The sequence below is a fragment of the Sus scrofa genome, chromosome 1 (genome assembly GCF_054392235.1).
Source record: "Sus scrofa isolate SSC_HxYL_T2T_F1_AM1 chromosome 1, Sscrofa_HxYL_maternal_Yorkshire_Landrace_v2.0, whole genome shotgun sequence".
Taxonomy (NCBI): Eukaryota; Metazoa; Chordata; class Mammalia; order Artiodactyla; family Suidae; genus Sus; species Sus scrofa.
This window is the reverse complement of record NC_139383.1, coordinates 85,952,375-85,971,251: the sequence shown is the minus strand read 5'-3', so window position 1 is coordinate 85,971,251 and position 18,877 is coordinate 85,952,375. Positions and strand designations below refer to the sequence as shown.

The following is an 18,877-nucleotide window of genomic DNA, read 5'->3' as shown; positions in this document are numbered from 1 at the left end:
CTGCCCTTAGACAAAGCACATGAAAATCCATTTCTATTTGCAGTAGATTCCTGCTTCCTGCCAAAGGAATAGTCGATAACATCTATAAAAATATGATCTCTGGACTCGTTGCTAGGTTACTCACCTAGAAGCCTTTTCCTTCACAATGCATGATCATAAAAAGCCACTGAGAGATGTGGAGATGAGAGACGGAGAAAAAATCAGTAGTGTGAATAAATGGGAAATTGATATTATCATGAAGATACCGGGTATGGTAATAAATGGCTTACTTACTACGACAGATATTTGACTCCTTGCCAAGATGGGATCCTGTATAGCCGCAAACTACCGTAAGAGGCTTTCAGTTCTCCAATCCTCTAATTTTATTTTTCCAACTTCCTCAGGAGTGAGCATTTCCATGTAGATCCTGGAAAAGTTTCTTTCCGAATGAAATGCTGTTTACCTCTGAATGTCACATACACACACACATTCAAAATCTGTTCCTATGGGGTACTTTGAATTATAGCCCTCATCCCTATATTGTTTACTATCTCACTCAGATTATCAGCAACTCTTAGCCAAGTCACATCTCCTGGTATTTCTGATTTCCTGTAAGTGAACTCTGAGTTTACCTGGAGAAGCTTAGAAGTCTCCGTAGCTACTCTCAAACCGACTCTGAGGAATACAGATACGGAAAATATCAGAACCATCTGTCACTATCTTCCCGCCAGGGCGGGTCTGCTGGCCATCTGGTTGTCCTCCTTCCCTATTCACTGCTCTGTTGTCCCTCCTTGGCTGTGCCCCCTCCTCCTGGGCTACGGTCCCAAGGGCCTTCTCTCCATCTCTGGGTCACAGGAGCTCTTTCCTGCATCCCTGATGTAGATGCTCCTTCTGGGTCCTGGGAAGAGCCGGTTCCTTGTGTTTTCACATCCTCCCTGAGCTCAACCACCCCACTGTCTGTCACAGGCCCCTTACCTGTTTCCTTTCCAACCTTTCCCTGTACCTATTTTTCCCAGCAGAATATAAAACCCTGTGAAAGTAGGAACACAGTGGGCTTGGGAATATTTGATTGATGAATGGTTGAATACAGGAATTTGTTTTTTTTTTTTTTTTTTTTAAGTGAACATCAAGGTCCTAAAGGCTTCTTGGACATGGATCCTTGAGCTGAACTGGAAAAGTGATCTTTGTGAAGATAGCAGGGGATAGAAAATTCAGAGAGTTGTATGTCAAGATGGTGCTATGAGATAGTAAGTTTTGGCATGGAAGTGAGCCCATGCATGTCTGCGCTGGGCTGCGAGGGAATTGAGGATAAAGAATAAGCCTTGGGGAGCCAGGAAAAAGCTCTAACTAGGGGAGGGACTGGATGACAATGGCAACTGTGTGGCATCTGGTGTATGAGTAAGAGGGTTCAGTAATTGCAAAAGGAGTGAAAATCTGCACACCCCACTTCCTGCCTTGTTGATGTTTTGCTTCATCAGTGACAGAGTTCATTAACACCCCAGCGTGGGACAGAATATAGGTCACAGTTGGAATTGTTGCGTTAGCAGATATTTACTCTGTGCTGTACACTGCACTCCTAATACCATAGGCTGTGAAAACCAGCGTGCACGGCACTTCACACTGTCAGGTTTGCCAACCTAAAACGAGACACAGCTTAAAGATTTAACCGCGATGCTTGAGCCAGTGAAGACAAATACTTTCCTCCTTAAATAGGAGGGAAAGATGTAGTTAACTTAAAAAAAAAAATGTAATCATATCATATGCTATCATTTATATGTGGAATCTAAAACAAACGGATGCAAACTTTTGCAGAACAGAAACAGACTCACAGATTTTGAAGAACTTAGCAGTTACCAAAGGGGACAGACAGGTGGGGGGAGAAGGGGACTGCGGGTTTGGGATGGAAATGTTCTAAAATCAGGTTGTGATGATGGTTGTACAACTGTAATATAATAAAATGTATTGAATTTTAAAATGTAATCAATTTATTTGTTACCCTGACCAGTAATAAAGTATGTGCCTGGAAACCATCACAGATAAGAAATAGGGCTATTGACATGTGTGCTTCTTTTAAGAAACTCCAAGAGCTGCAGGGAAGCACATGTTGTTTTCTTGCTGTCAGTTTTGCTTCTGACAGGTCATTTGGTCTTGGGAGACCTGGTTTTCTTCCACTCATAACCTACTCCAGCTGCCATATCCTTAGATTGCTTATGTCAAAAATGTTACTCTTGCTTTAAAATGGAACTGGACTCTGATGGCTGATTCCCCACCCCCCCTTTTTTTTTTGCCTTTATTTACCAAGTTGAATTCTAGTGAAAGAATTCAGTCAGCAAAGATAATTGTTTTGCACACACAAAAAAGTGGTATTTTCAGTCTTGAAACTAGTTCATGTCGTTATTTATTGCCACAGAAAAGGAAACTCCCACCCCCACCCCCCCACCCCCGAACATCAGCATTCAGAGCTGTTGCTTATTGATGGGGGAAGGTTAGTTGCCATAGCAGTCTAACAGCCTCTGGAGGGAATGTGGTCATGGCCTTAAGCGCCCAGCAACCCACCCAGTTTGGAGAGCCCCTACTGAAATAAAAAATAGTTTAATATCTGTAGCTCAGAGGTGTCTGAAGATTTGTTTTTGCACACTTACTGTAATTTAAAAGAAAAGCATTTCTAATAAACACAGTGTATGTGATTTTCTTCAGGAATGCAGTTAGCTATATTGCCTGTGGGTTATTCCCTAAATATGCCCCCAAACACCCAAAGCAACCTTTGCTCTTATTTCTGTGCACTGCAGAGCTTGCAGGCCATTTCAGCAAGATGCTGATGGTATGCGCTGATCAATAGTCAGGGTTTCCAGTGTGTGGGTGAACATTCTCACCTGGAGGAAACTCGTGGCACATAAATCAGCTCAGTAAGTGCTGGGCGAAACAAGCAACTTAATCTTTATATATGACATTCATTTTACAGTAATAGAAACCTGCCATCAGTGGTGGTTCTGCCTCTGCAGGCAGATGGAAGTGTAAACGCTATTTACAGGATCCCAACCCCACCACATTTGCTCTGCAGCTGTGTTTAACGGTTATCAGTTTGGCGTGCGGCGTGGTTGTTTTGGAGAGAAAAGAGACGCTTCACATTCCTTTTGGAGTCACTGAGGTACCTACGGCTGAAGCAAATCATACAAACTTAATTCGATTTGCTCCATCATTAGCATTTGAGGCAACCTAAGGAAAATGCTTGCAGGTTGCTGACTTGTTCTGTCAAAGAGAAGCCCGCTTATGGAGGGAGCTGGGAGTTGAAAAAGATGAAATCCTAATGCATGTTTTAATTGAGCTGTAAAAGTGACAATTTTCAGGGATAACCGAAATGCTGGCCTCAGCCAGTTGGGACCCCTTAGCTTCCACGCACAGGAATGGGTTCCTCTGTACATGGCCAGGTCCACTGGATGGCACGTATGAGCATGCAACGAGCTTTGCACCTATAATGAGAGCTCAGGGCTATTTAATAAACACCCCAGAGCCAGCTGTGCAGACTGTGCCAATAACCACTAACTGAAGCCGGCAGACCCCCACACCACACTTAAATTTGCATTTTAACTTTAAGATGAACCTAACTGCAATGCCCTGTCTGTTGTTTTCATTGCAGGGGGAAAAAAAAAAAAGAATTTTTCATTTTCTTCTCAAGAAACATGTATTGAAATCCGCCAGAAATTTTCTCCTGTAGCTTTAGAGTTCTCCAAAGTGAGTTAATCATGGAAAAGAGCCATAAAATATTTACTGGGAGCAGAGGCTTACATTTCATATTCCAATTTAAGTTCAGACCAGGAGAAAACTTGTGACCTATGTTGATTTAAACCATTTGTCTAATCTGTCAAAAAGCCGTCGCATTCTTATCAAATTACTTAGCTACCTAAGTTCATGTAGAGTCAATCAGTGGTAAGGAACGAGATGAAAATGAGCAAATTTAATTTCCTGGTGAAGCACTGTAATGATTTTTTTAACTTTTAGAAGAAACTTTAAACGTCTAGCCTACCATAGATCGAACGCCCATGTTTTCCTGAAAATTCAAAATCAGCTTCAGAACCCAAAGTGGCAGCTTGCGCCTTGCACTCAAACTAGCTGTTGGTCAAAAACGAGGAACAAATTCCACTTTTGTCCCTCCTTCCCTTCAACTTCTCCTCAGCGAGAATCTAAAAGACACCAAGCACAGACAGCCAAGCTTAACCTAGTGCAACTCCAACTAAAAAGATCCATTTATTCCCCAGTGACCCCTGCCCCAAGGCACTAAAAACTGCTAAGCTTTTTATTAAAATTGGAAAGAAAAAAAAAAAAGATCTTGATAGGGTATTTCCTAAACAAGCAGACATTTCCACCAGTTTCTCTTTCAAGGTGGTAGTGGTAACTCTAGTAATACAGTTTTCACCTTGCATCCATGAAAGACTGTTGTGCCCACTTTTAAAGTCTCCTGCAAGGAGACCCAGGAGGAACCAGGCAGGTGTGTGTACTCCTTCAAGTACCCCTGGGTGACCTCTGTCACCTCATTTGACCTTTGCCGGCCTCGGCACCCCACTTGTCACTGACACCTAGACTGCTGAAAGGATTCAGTGGGATGATATAAATCACTGTACTTGTTTATTATTCAGTAGGAACATCTCTTTGTCACTCTTGAGTGACCGCCTGGCTTTTCTGTTCTCTGACCACGTGTACTGCGTACTCCTTTTCCTGAACTGATGCATGGCCACCTGGACACATTTCTTTCCTGGTAGCCTCCGTGCTGTTTCTCAGGATATTCATCATGTGTTGGTTAAAGACAGAATTATTGGTTTGTGACCACATGTGAGATGTATGTACACTGTTGTCTGTTGGCATATGACTAATATGCTCTGTGGGGATCAGTGCTATGAGTCTTAGCCTGATGCCTCGTTGAGGGACGGGATTGAATTTTTATATAGTTTAGCTCCAAGTAAGGAGATAAAAAATGGTATGTAAATGGTCTGGTCCAAATCAGTAAAATATATGAACATCAGCTGTTGATAGGACCTATATAAATGTCGTTCATGAAAATGTATTAAGGAATAGTCCCTCTGGACATTTCTAACATTAAATTTTCATGCTTAACTATGAAAGTAACCAGAACCAGCTCCCAGTTACTAACCACCCCTTCACTAATGTATCTATGATTTAATCAGGCTTGTTAGAAATTTGTCCACTCTGAGTATGCAATACAGACTTTGTGAGAATATGTACAGAATTGGGTTCACTTCATTAGCATACAGTTTATACAAAATTAAAAAAAAAAGGAGGGAATGCATATTATCCCCCTAATTCTCAATTATCTCTTGATTCTTGAAATTTTAACATGAAAACATGTATGTAAATGCCTAGACATTCAACCTGAAGAGCTTCTTTGTAAGAAATATTACCCAACTTTAAAGGTAGAAACATGCATATGTAAATACAGTAAATAGGACTGAAAATATCTTTTGGACTCTGCATCATATATATATATATATTTTTTTTTGATATAGACCATAATTAAAATTGCTAGAGTTGTTTTAATGAATAGGTTAAACTCCTTATGTTAACAAAAGTCATCTGCATGTAAATAATGAGAGCTCTTACAAGTAAGCCTTTTCTTAACAAAGGTCAGAGACTTCTGCCAGAAACTTGTTTGCTTTGTTAATTTGTTCAATTATTAAACTTTGGGAATGCTACTGCTCCTGGGGTCCAGTTAACAAGTTTGGGAACCAATCTCCCTAATTGAAATAATTGATGCTAGCCTAGGACATTTATTTCTGCTGTGCTTTTCTTATTAAAATTGCAGTGACCTGATGACCAACATTAAGCTGCTAAGAAAAAAGTAACTTGGTCTGATTGATACATTCGGCAAAAGCAAGTTTAAAGGCTGTGTTGCTGTGACACCCCAGATTAACTTTAAAAAACAAATTATGTTTAATTCGCTAAAAAACATTGACATGTCTCTTTTGGCATCATATAGGTAAAACAAAGTTGATTTTTTCTCTTTCCTTGCTTTTTTTTTTACATTTAGCAAGTTGTTTCATCATTTTTTAAACATAAACAAAAATGTAGACTAGAAATTTAACGTTTAGAGAGAAAGAACCCGTAAAGAAAAAGCTGCCATTATACTGTAACAAAAGAGTATCATATGTAAATAGCAAATAGTTTAGCCCTCTTTTTCTATTGTTTGTTTGTAATCCAACTTCTTAAACTTTTTAGAAAGATGCTGCCAGAGAGGGTCAAATCACTCTATTCTAGCAGTTTCGTTTTGTAATTAGTCTTGAAACTTCAAAAAACAGGTTGCAAAATGGGGACAGTGACACGTCCCACTAGCAATTTTCTGAGTGCAGGTTCAACCCCCACCCCCGATTCTAAAAGAATATGCTTTCTGTGAGACAAAGCAATCGTAAGGTCACTTCAGCCAGGATTGATTTCTGCCCTCCGAGCACCGTTTGGTGGTGTCAGAATGCCATACAAAGAATTTTGCTGAGAAACAAGCAGAAAAATTGAATGCCTTGTAGGATCATCAAAAGTTGCTTTACAGGAGTATTTTAAATGTCCTAATGCCAAGCCAAGCAAAAATCCTACCTTACAGAGAGTGATTTGTTCCTGAGACGACCCAGTGCTGCTAGTCGCTTATGTTTATCATTATGCATTTCCATTCTAAGGAAATTCCGCTCTCAAACTTCGCTGCCGGTGGATTCTTTTTTCTATAGGAAGAATTTTGAACTATAAAATTTGAGAAGCTTCAGCGTCTGTGGAAATTTGAGAGCATTGCCTTTTTTTTCCCCCTCTCTGTTGAATGTAAAGTGCTTTAACAAAGGCATTGTAGCCACAGTGCATTTTATATGTCAAGATTTGCACATCTTTCAAGAATTTAAGAGAACTTTAGATTTGGAACATTTTAAACATCAGCACATCTTTGAAGACTGATTGCAGCAAATTAACAGAGTATGTTGAGGGAAGATTTAATGAAGAAATTATTATTGTTGTTATTATTATTATTATTAGCCTTTGTACTCTTCAGGTGTAAATGGTGAGGCCGCCCCAGCGGGTCACAGCCCAAAACTATATCTGGGGGAATGTTCGAAAGCAGAACCAAACCAGAGTGGTTTGGATGGGGTGCTTGCTTTACCTTTGTGATTGCTAATTTAGTGTTTATGAACAATTAAAAAGACTTAATATTTGTAACATATTTAGTACCGTCTCTGGGCCATAATGAGCACTAGGTACTTAAAAAAAATGATTTCAGATAAGATTATAAATGGTAGAAAGAAGTTGTCCCTTGCTTTCACTTACTTCTGATTTTAAAATAGTGAAATTTACAAAAGTGTCATTTGGAGAAAAAAGCAATTTCTGCTATATAATAAGTTATTAACATTAATTTTAAAATTTGTTCTACAGTAATGTAAAATTGATGTATTGAGAGTCATAGGTAATTTTATATTAACATTTTCATATCCTAACACAACTGTCAAATTTGAACCATAAATCCTTTTCTATGTATATTTTAATAGCATTCTCTAACTCTGATTAAGGTAGCTAGACTGTATCCAAGGAAACCCGTTTGGATCAGAAATAATATTTCTGTCTAACTTCAGAAAGAAACTTCCATTTTAAAAATGGAATTTGAATTTAAGTGAAAATCCGAGTTTAGAATTCAGTTCCATTCTTTAACTAGCTGAAAGAAATCTTAGAAAACAAAATTTGTACTAAATTGCCAGTAATTTGCATTAAAGAGGAAGAAAGGGACTTTTTTTTTTTAATCGGCAGACATTGAAGATGTTCTAGTGAGGTTAAGCAATAGAGATCTTAACTTTTAATTTAGTCAAGGTTATAATTTTAAAGGAAAGTTTTGCTGAAATATTTGGGTTGACTATAATGTTTTGTAGTCATAGGTGTTATACAAAGCTGGATGAAATTATATTATTTGTATACTGTCTTATTTACTTGAATTGGTTCAACTGTATTTTAAAAGTGAGAGACCTCATATCAAGTGTTTGTTGAGTGCATCTCGTGTGCATGGTATTAGAAAAATAAAATAAACATAGCTGTAATGATGAGGGGAGCATCCTGTTAGTTTGGAGATAGAGTAGGGACTCTGCGGTCTGAAGAGTACATTCCATAGGTCTGTGCTATATAGAAGAGTGATACAGACATAACATGTATATTTTAAGCTCCGTTTTTTAAAAAAGCAATATATACTGCTCAAACCATTAGGGTAAATGAAAAATACTTTATTTTACATCAGTAAAGTTGTATTTGTTTAATTCAGTAATGAAATTAATTCCAAGTTCCTGGCAGAGTGCCTTCTCAGGTTTCTGTGACTCATTTGTGATTCAGACACCAGCATCATTTTTTCTCATCTGCTGAAACTCAAATGTTTTGGCTGTGGGCAAGTTTTCATGGTAGATTTGAAACAAATATTCTCTGATAATATTTGGAAGCTGGGTGATGTCTCACCTTACATAAATAACTAGGAGTCATCAACTTCAAATCAAAACATAGGTCTCTAAGTTCATGGACTATCAAATAGACATCATTTTGGTATGTAAATTTTGTTTTCCTCATATTTTTTTAGTTCAACTCTTGCATAGTTCATTACGGCTCCTAGACAACTAATTGAATTTAGAAGCAAAATATTTTGCTTTATTTTCAATAATAACTAAGAAGGACTAAATGGTGTTGGAGTTTAGGTTTAAAACTAAGCACATTCGCAAATCACTTCAAGCTGTTTCTTAATGTTTTCTCCTAGAAAACAGATGATAACTCTACAATCTATATGCCTTGTTCAGTGCTTATAACATCAATAAGCTTAATTTACCCTCCCCCTCCAACGCCCTCTTAGAAACAAAATGTGCGCCCCTAATTTAAATGTGGTAGGAGCAGCATAATGATTATGTGGTATAACCTGGACCTTTTTGTTTGCAAAGTAATTTACAAATCTGAGTTATTACTTTGGAATTAAGTTGTGGACTGATCGTCCTCATTGTTCCAAGGAGGAATATGAAATCCGGATTCATCAGATAATCCTATAGGCAGTGCATTTTGACTTTGATGTGTTTCTCATCACAGTGCCCTGTGTTTCTGACTTTCCATTAAAACTTTAGGAAAATTAGCTGAATAGTTTCTCAGGAAAGGGGGAAGAAATTTCATCATCCTGTATCAGCCGTAAGAAAGTAGGAACATAAAAGACCTAATTTTTTCTTATCTCACTTTAAACTTCACAACTTTCCAAGATGTAGTCTTGTGCAATGGGCTGTATCCAACTTTCTGACATTCGAAAGACCAAATAAAAATTATAACAAAATTGTTCTTAGAAAGAAATTTGAATTATTTTTAAAGCAATCATTCAGTTCTCATTTTTTCCTTCAATGCAATTTCAGACTCAGGTTAAACCAGAAATTGACACAACACTAAATCAACTACAATAAAAAGTAAATTAAAAATTAAACAAATTAAAGATATTTACAAAGCAACGTGAAAAAAACTAAATCAAATGATAGTATTTGGTCTTTATTCTTGACTATTTTTTGAAGTGTGTGTGTCTTGATCACATTACCTGGAACCTTCCAGTAGCTGACTGACAGGCTACATTTCTATAGTAGCAATGCTTGAAAATTATGTTCTTTTGCCCCGGGTGTGTGTGTGTGTGTTATTTTTTTAACCATTTCTGGAGTGCCTGACTTCCCTATCTGGCCATAATTACTCTGTCATTCTAGGCCCAGAACTGGCAATCAGTGTGTAGGCTCCCTGCTCCCCACCAGGGGGCAGCACCAGATCCTGCCTTTCTGGTGAGCTCAGCCTCGTTCCTTCTGTGGCCTCAGTGGCCTCCACCCTCCTTCCTCATGCAGCAGTAACTTGTTTTGAGTATTTTCTTACATTTTTTAAGGCTTAGTAAGTGTCCAATAAATAGTAGCTGTCAGGCACAACACTATAATGGATGTTAACTTTTCAGTGTTGGCTGTTCTTTGTACCAAAATCTTGTCTTCAATGGTGCTTTGGTCTATCATTTCAGATATCTTGGGTTTATTATAACTTGGAAATCTTAAGAGGAAAATAAAAATCTAGCAATTACTAGGTCAATTATACTTTAAAAACAAACTTAAAGAAAAATCAGATTTGTGGTTACTGGAGGCAGAGGGGGAACTGCATGAAGGCAGTCAAAAGGTGCCAACTTCCAGTTATAAGTACTAGGATTCAATGTACAACTGCTGTTTGTTATATATGAAAGCTCTTAAGAATTAGTCTTGGAGTGCTCTGGTGGCCTAGTGATTAAAAAGATCTGGTGTTGTCGCTACTGTGGCTCTGGTCACTCTGATCCGGGTTTGATCCCTGGCCAGAAACTTTTGCAGGCCATGGGAGCACCCTCCAAAAAAAAAAAAGGTAAATAAAAATAAAAAGAAAGAAAGAAAGAGTCCTAAGAGTTCTCATCACAAGGAAACATTTTTTTGTTTCTATTTCCCTAATTTTGTATTTAGATGAGATGATGAATATTTACTAATCTTACTGTGACAATCATTTCATGATACATGAGTCAAATCATGATGCTGCACACCTTAAGCTTACATAGGGCTCTATGTCAATTATATCTCAATAAAACTGGAAGAAAAAAAACCTAGCAATTACTGAGCACTATGATATGTTAGGCATGAAACCAGGTACTTCTCATATGCTGCTGCCCAAGCTAGAGAGGCAAATAGGCAGAGTAAGAGTGGAGTCACAAAATGATAACACGACCGACAGAATTTTTGATACTTCTCTTTTGCTGTCAACAGAGCCTTAGAGATGTTAAATCCTAGTAGAACAAAGATTCCTTTCAGATAGAATTCCATGCTGGATCAATTACATTATACAGCATTGCCATAAAAACAACAAAAAGATTTGTTGCAAGTCACCATAGCTGCAGGGTAGAATGCCTGACACTGATTTCAGTGATATAACTCCTGTGACACGGTGACAAGGATTTATAGCTCAGGTCCTTAGAACTTTAATGGAGAAATGAGGTTAAATATTGAGATATCTTGAGGGAACCCATGAAAACCCAAATATACATGCCTTTACATACCCATGTACATAACATGTAACCTGTATTACATTCACCAAAACACATGAATAACTGCCATATACTTCATTTTTCTTGTGATGAGAAGTATTAAGATCTAGTCTCTTAATAACTTTCGAATATGCCATACAGTATTATTAACTATAGCTAATATTAAGTACACTTAATTTTTCAAAACCTAGCGATAATATTTATTCTAAAACAATCGTGGATCCTATTTTTTTTAATGTTTATTTACTCTCTCTTACCTGCTAGAAAATTGATAGTCTCTCCATCCGTCACAATTTCAACAAGGCGTTTAAAATTTTTTTTTGCTTTGTTACAGAACATAGGAAAATAATGTGTTTTGCCTGCATCTGCGATTTTTAGGATTTGGAATTGTTATTTCATATCATTTGCTTCCTTTTCTGGTTATAACATGCATAGAAACCCAGATGGCTAATATGTAAGCAGTTTGAGTTATGCGTCTTTAAATCATTTAGGACCGCCTGGAGCTTCCTGATACCCAAGACTGTCTGTTTATCACTCTGTGTTACTGTCCTGCTTAAATGTGTGCTTTCAGCTTTTTCACATCTTAACTTCTAGTTTCCTTATATATACATGGGAAAGGCTTCTTAGACCGAATTTAACCCTCTCGATGGTCTATGGTAAAACCTTATTCCCAGCCTGCCTTCCACTTTACCATTTTTAAACATTTTTATTGTTGTTATTGCTATGCCTCAAAATTTGCAGAATGAATACAGTCAGCTTTGAGTCTTAACTTGATGATGTATGTAGCTGGTCCACCTTGAACAAGTTCCTTCAACTTGGTTTCCTCATTGGAAGTGAAATATAATACCTACCTTATAGATTTGTTAAAACGATTAAATGAGATAAACTAGAACTCATTTAGCACTGTGTCGCTACATCCTAAGTACTGCTTGCTATTCTTAACATAATGAAAATTTTCATACTTATAGAAAGACACATTCAGAAGTAAATTCAAATATCATCACCTAGAATTTCCTGTGAGGGTCTTTTAGAAGGACTAGACTATCCCTTTTTCTCAAAGCACCTGATTATTTATGTCAAAGCACATACCGTATAGGTAGGTGTTACTACCTCGTAGTTTCCTTTTGGCTCTTTTCACTGGATCCAGGGTGAGAAACTTTGGAACACGTATAGCTGGAAGAAAGTTTCTCTTGGCCCTGCCTGGGTTCTCTTCTGTTGCCCCTGGTTACATGCTCCACTGTGATCTGCTTTGGAACCTTGCAGTCCCATCCATCATTGTGCCAAACAGATTGAGCCGGTCTGCACACAAGCTCTCCAGGAAGGGAGACCAGAAACTGGTACTTCCTATCTTAGCCCCTGGCTGGATATTACTGGTAACCCTCATGACAACCCCGCAGATTAAGTAATTATCTATTCCTAATTTTATGGGTTTCTACTTCTAAATCAAAAATCATCACAGTTTTAAAAATATGAGTGGGCATATGTGGCCAATGAAAAAGAAGCATATGATTAATCTGAATTGTCTTGAAAGTTCAGGGCACGTGGTTGCTGTAGTTAGGGTGTCATAATGTGGAAATAATGTAGAGAGATAAACTTTGTGCAGCATTAATCTGGTATGTTGATCTACAAATCTTCTGAGAAGTTTTAAATATTTCTGTGTCTGTGTGTACATATGGCTTCTAGAGGGAAAAAAATGAGCTTGAACAAGGACACTTATTTTTTTGTTTGTGGTTTGGTTTGGTTTTGGCCACGCCCGCAGAATACGGAAATTCCCAGGCCAGGGATCGAACCCACGCCACAGCAGAGTACCAAGCCACTGCAGTGACAATGCCAGATCCTTAACATACTGTACCACCAGGGAACTCCAAGGATGCCTGTTTTGATAGTTGCCAAAGACACACATAGTTACAGAGAGATCGTGTATGTGAACCAGTTTAGTAGGAAGTAACTGCACAGCTGCTTGACCCAAACATCTTATTTCTGATTTCTTTAAAAGAAGTTTTAATACAAGTCCATGGAAAGAAAAACTTGTCTCTTTAATACTTCAGAGAGAATAATAACTTGTTATAATAATAATAATAATAATAATAATAATTCTATTATTATTATTATTGTATAATAATTATTATAGTATTATATTATTATATTATAATTATAATATTATAATGTTATTATAACAGAAATAATAACTTGTACTCTTTAATACTTTAATACTTATCTCTTTAATACTCTTTAATAACTTGTCTCTTTAATATTTCAGATAGCAAAGCATTAAAATTTTATACTGTTTCCATTGGTTAGGATATATCTTTATAAAACTAAATCATATATTCTTGAATTATCTTCCATGATTTTTATAGTTCATTTATATATAATACTTTATAATCATTTAATTCTACATACCTTATAGTAACTACTTCCAAGTTAAGAAAATACTATATATAAAATAACAGATTTGTGTAAATAAAACAGGAACCTTTATTTGCATAAGAAGAGGATTCCTTTTACTCTTTCCTTTATCTCAGTGCCACATAATTACAAAGGCATTGCTATGACATCATAGCTCCAACAGTACGTATAATGTACAAGTGGGATCATTTTGTCACCTCCTTGCCACTCCCTGCCTCCAAGGGTGACCACTGTTTACAGTTCAAGCGTGACCTCACAGCCTTTTTCTGTGCCTCTGCAAACATATCGACGTATTCCTGTAGCATGCTCGCACATTCTTGAGGAATTAGAAGCACTGATATTTGAAAAAAAAAAAAAATTAGTTTGGTGATGTTGGTCATTCTGCTAAAAAATAGTGATTTTCACAAACACTGAAACATCCTTCTATCAGCTTTCCAGGGAACTAGCTTGAAAGAATAATATTTTCTAACATGCAGAAGATCAAAGGTATTTAAGTGAAATATTTTGCCCTTGCTTTTCAGTATTCAGCAGTGCCCATGGATATTTTGTTTATGAAGAATGTAGTATTCAGGGGAGGTGAAAAAAGCAGGTCATGTCAACTGAAGTAATAAACTGAGTTAATCCCAAATTGACAATTTAAATCCCTTTAAAATTACTTATTTCAGTCAAGAAACAGCCCACCCAATCTGTCATCTCTTTGAACTCATTAGTTGTGGAATTTCTTAGGTGACTCTAAACCTTACGCATTCAAGGTTCTCATGTTGTTGATGAAGATTTCCTGTTGCTGGAAGAGCCAGCCTGTATATGGTGTTGGATAAGAATTTAAAAATACAGTTAGTGAAATTTCTAAGAAACTGTGAACCCTCTCAACTCCTTTGGAACATAAGGCCGTGTAGAAAGTAGATGTGTAAAAACCCAAGATTGTGATTTCAGGTAATAGTGGTGAATGGTAGTATCATTTTTCTCTGACTAGTTTAATCACGTATCTCTTTTTTGATTTTTTTTAATGCTCTAAAATTTTTATTTTCAAATTTGAATTTTTCCCTTGAATAACATTATTTTTTTCCCCTTGAAGATAATTTCCTACAGGGTCTCCTGTGATTGGGATCTTACTTTTTTTTTTTTTTTTTTTTGAGCCAGATCACTAGCCTCACCTGGTGGAGTTCATACCTTCTTAGGGAAGAGTGATAATTGGGCCTCAGCTGTGGGTTGTGCTGAGTTCAGTGCTGTGGGAGTTCAGGGCCAAAGCACATCCCTCATCAGTGGGGCAGGATTGGGGAGGTACTATCAAGGAAGGCTTCCTGGTGGAGATGCCTCCTAAGGTGATAGCAGGGAGATGTCAGTGCATCTGTTAGGCAAAGAGCAGTGGGCTTGGGTTGTGAGTAGCCCGGGACTGACAGCATCTACCAAAGCCTGGCGCTGAGAGAGACCTGGTCATAGTGAAGTAAATGGTAGTTCAGTCTGCTAGTGATAATGTATATTATGAAAGTAATACATGTTGACTATATGTAAAATTTGAAAAATGCAGGAAACAGGAAAACACTTACCATCACTAATTCAACCTGCAGAGTTTACTGTGAACATTTTGTTATAATTCTGCCATACATTTATATTTGTAGAATAGCCTGTTTGGTATAATCCCAGAGGGTGTGTATGCTTAAAATACACATAGAAACATGAAAATATACTCTAAGTAAAACTGGGATCATGCCAAATATGTCATTATCTGTTTTGTTTTTGGTTTTTGGTTTTTGTCTGTGCTTGTGACATGCAGAAGTCCCCAGGCCAGAGATCAAACCTGAGCCACAGCAGTGACCATTCCAGACCCTTAGCCTGCTGTGCCACCAGGATACTCTGGTTACCTGCTTTTTTCACATTATAATATATGTAATTATTTTAATACCCTTGGGTGCATTGTATGTTAAATCATAATGTTTCATATCTATGAATAAAAAGCAGTGTTCTTGGAGTTCCTGCTATGACTCAGTGGGTTAAGGACTCAACATAGTGTCTGTGGTGATGTGGGTTCGATCCCTGGCCTCACTCAGCAGGTTAAGGATCCGGCATCGCCACAATCTGCAGTATGGGTCACAGATGTGGCTCAGATCCCATGTTGCTGTGGCTGTGGTGTAGGTCTCAGTTTTAGCTTCCATTAGATGCCTGGCCCTGGGAATTTCCATATGCCGTGGGTGCGGATGTAAAAGGAAAAAACAAAACAAAACAAAAAACATCAGTGTTCTTAAAGTTAACCATCTGGATTCTTCTCTGCAGGAAGAATGTTTCCTGAACCTTGAAGCTCCTATATCCAGAGTTTGTGGGTATGACACGCCATTCCCTCACATTTTTGAGCCGTTCTATATCCCAGACAAATGGAAATGCTATGATGCCCTTCGCAAAATGATCAACTATTGACCAGGGAGGTAAGTCTGCCCTGCTTTTTGAGAAAGCTAGTGAGGGTCCCTTACATTGATGTCCTGTGAGCCAAGGAACAACAGTCATCAGTGTGTTGTATTTTCGTAACTGGCAACTTTCAGAACAAAGCGTGGATTTCAGAAAAAAAATGTAAACCTATGTTCACATTTAATAGAAACATATCAAGCATATGTATTATCTGATTCCTATAAAACAGAAGCATCCATATGTTACCATCGAATAACACCAGATGAAGCTGCCGTCTGCCGTGATTGCAAATAAGTCTTACTCCAGTGGTTCCAACTTTTACCCTCCTTTCTGTATATTTTCACCAGTATTTTAAACTATTCATGAATAGGGATAATTTCTGTTATGGAAAGACGGCACTTCAAGCACCATTAATTTGGACGCCAGTGATTTAAACTATATAGGTGTTCCCATTATGGCTCAGTGGGAACTAGTATCCATGAGGATGTGGGTTCAATCCCTAGCCTTGCTCAGTGGGTTAAGGATCCAGTGTTGCCATGAGCTGTGGTTATAGATCACAGAGTTCAAATCCCACATTGCTGTGGCTGCAAGGTGGACTGGTAGCTGTGGCTCAGATTTGACTCCTAGCCTGGCAACTTCCATATGCTCCAGGTGTGGCCCTCAAAAAAAAAAAAAAAAAAAGAAAGAAAGAAAGCAAGCACAAAACCAAACCAAAACAAACAAAAAACTAAAACATAAACTATATGATGATTCTTAGCATTCTGAAATGTGCCTTTATATTATCTTGAAAGATAGGTTTGTTGAACAGAAAACCTGTTTATTATGTATAAGGGAAATTGTTACTTTAAAAAGATATTCAGGGAGTTCCCGTCCTGGCGCAGTGGTTAACGAATCCGACTAGGAACCATGAGGTTGCGGGTTTGGTCCCTGCCCTTGCTCAGTGGATTAAGGATCCGGCGTTGCCATGAGCTGTGGTGTAGGTTGCAGACGTGGCTCGGATCTCGCGTTGCTGTGGCTCTGGCGTAGGCCGGAGACTACAGCTCCGATTCGACCCCTAGCCTGGGAACCTCCATATGCCGCGGGAGCGGCCCAAGAAATAGCGAAAAAAAAAATAATAATAAAAAAAAGATATTCAGCACTACTACCATTTCCAGACCTTTTTTGGATAATAAGTGATATGTATTCATTGAGATTTTCTAGGCCATGCTTTTCTGTGCCTCCAGTAGTTTTACTCTGGCAAAAATGAATACCATTTAAAAACTGTTAAGTTAGTTTTCCACAGTTTTAATTAAGAAGTTGTTGTCATTAATATACTGATTTACTTTATCTCTGGCATTTATGAAATGGTTCAAAATGCATACATGGGAGTTAAATGCTTCACATTTTAATACTTAGGTTGTCCAAATAATAATAATACATTTTAAAGAACTGTATTGAAGGGAAAAGTGAGAATAGGTTTTAGATAGTAACATAGCCCAGACTTTTTTAAAGTTTAGAAAACACTGCAATCCCTGAATTCTATGTATGGATATTAAGGCCCACTCACCTACCAGAGCCAGACACCTTTACATTTGTCCATGTAGAGAAAATACTGCCCTCATCTGGCACTAGGATCCCCATGGTGGTAGTTCTGTTCTGAGGATATTGTTATGGGCATAAGTTAGGGCCACACTTACTTATGTAAGTGTGTCGTAAGTTAGTCCACACGCCCCCTGTCTTCTCTTGGACACGTAGAAGTAGATGCTGTCTTTCTGATGTCCTCTTAATGCCTATGAGGGCAGCCAGCTTCTACAGGCTCGTTTAGGACTGGTTAGAGGACTTTATCACTTTTATGTCCATCTTATCCCTTCCATGGTCCATCTATAACAGGGAGTCAAGGTAAGGCTGTGTGCCTTAGTGTTATTTCTTTTCTTTTCTTTTTTTTTTTTTTTTTTTTTCCTTTTTTGGCCCCATCCATGGCATATGGAAGTTCCTGGGCCAGGGATCGAATCCAAGCCACAGCTGCAACCTATGCCATAGCTGTGGCAATGTCAGATCCTTAACCGCTATGCCACAGCAGGAACTCCCTTGTTGCTATTTTTAAAGGTACTGGTTTTAAATTTGGATGTGTATTTCTTTGTTCTCTTTTCTTGTCTTCTCTTTTCTTTTCGAGCCGTACCCATGGCATAGGAAAGTTCCCAGGCTAGGGGTCAAATTGGAGCTACACGACAGCCATGGCAATGCCAGATTGGAGCCACGTCTGCAATTTACATCACAGCTCATGGCAACGCTGGATCCTTAACCCAGTGCACGAGGCTAGGGACTGAACTCATGAATACTAGTTGAGTTCATTACTGCCGAGCCATTATGGGAACTCCTGGACTTGTATTTCTTTTTGAACATAAAAACATCTTCAGGTCTATTGTGAAAATGTGATACAAGAATAGCTCTGCTCTGCTGGAAGTTAAATATGTCATTAAAGAAAGTAATCATACAATCTATATTTAGTTCAGGGTGGCCAGAATGTCTATAATTATTATTTATTTCTTTTACAGAAAAACTTGAAGATTGTGACTAGATACTGAAATATTTTTCTGATTTTTTTTTCTATATTTCCTCTTCTTGAAAATGGAGTTTTTATGAAATGAACCATCTTGGATATTGGTTGAAAAATTATGAATTACTGTATTAAGACATGTAAATTGATCATTTCCATTAAGAGTATTTCAGAGTAATTTTTTAAATGTTCCACATGGTAGGCTTATAAATTCTACTTAATTGCATCTGTACATATTGGCTGTGGGATAGTGTTCAATAAAGGAAAATCAGATTGTCTTCATATCACGTCTCTTTTTTTTCATTAGTAGAAAGAATTTTTGTGGCAGAGCAATAAACTTGTTCATTAAATCTGAATGAAAGTGAAATGTTTAGAAATGCTGATTCTTTCAACTTCATCGTATTTGGTTTTGTTCTTTGTGGCTAAGATGGTTGTATGTTGACGAAACTTCTGGGATTTTTCCCTTGTTCTTCCCTTTTGTCCCGACA

General features: G+C 37.8%; 1 protein-coding gene and 1 long non-coding RNA gene across 3 annotated transcripts in view; one reads left to right on the top strand and one right to left on the bottom strand.

The window, feature by feature from the left end:
• BCKDHB (branched chain keto acid dehydrogenase E1 subunit beta) overlaps nucleotides 1-18,671 on the top strand; it is a 263,556-nt gene extending 244,885 nt beyond the window's left edge. Inside the window, exons 10-11 of one of the 2 annotated variants that reach the window (XM_021082900.2) lie at nucleotides 15,725-15,873; nucleotides 18,388-18,671. In XM_021082900.2, coding sequence (XP_020938559.1) covers nucleotides 15,725-15,865 — 141 coding nt within the window. In that variant the 3' untranslated portion in view covers nucleotides 15,866-15,873; nucleotides 18,388-18,671. 2 annotated transcript variants of the gene reach the window in all.
• On the bottom strand, nucleotides 1,163-6,702 carry LOC146406177 (uncharacterized). Its single transcript, XR_014807865.1, has 2 exons — nucleotides 6,577-6,702; nucleotides 1,163-4,160 (listed from the first exon to the last, which is right to left on the bottom strand). It is a non-coding gene; the product is annotated as an uncharacterized LOC146406177 (long non-coding RNA).
• Nucleotides 18,672-18,877: the final 206 nt, after the last annotated feature.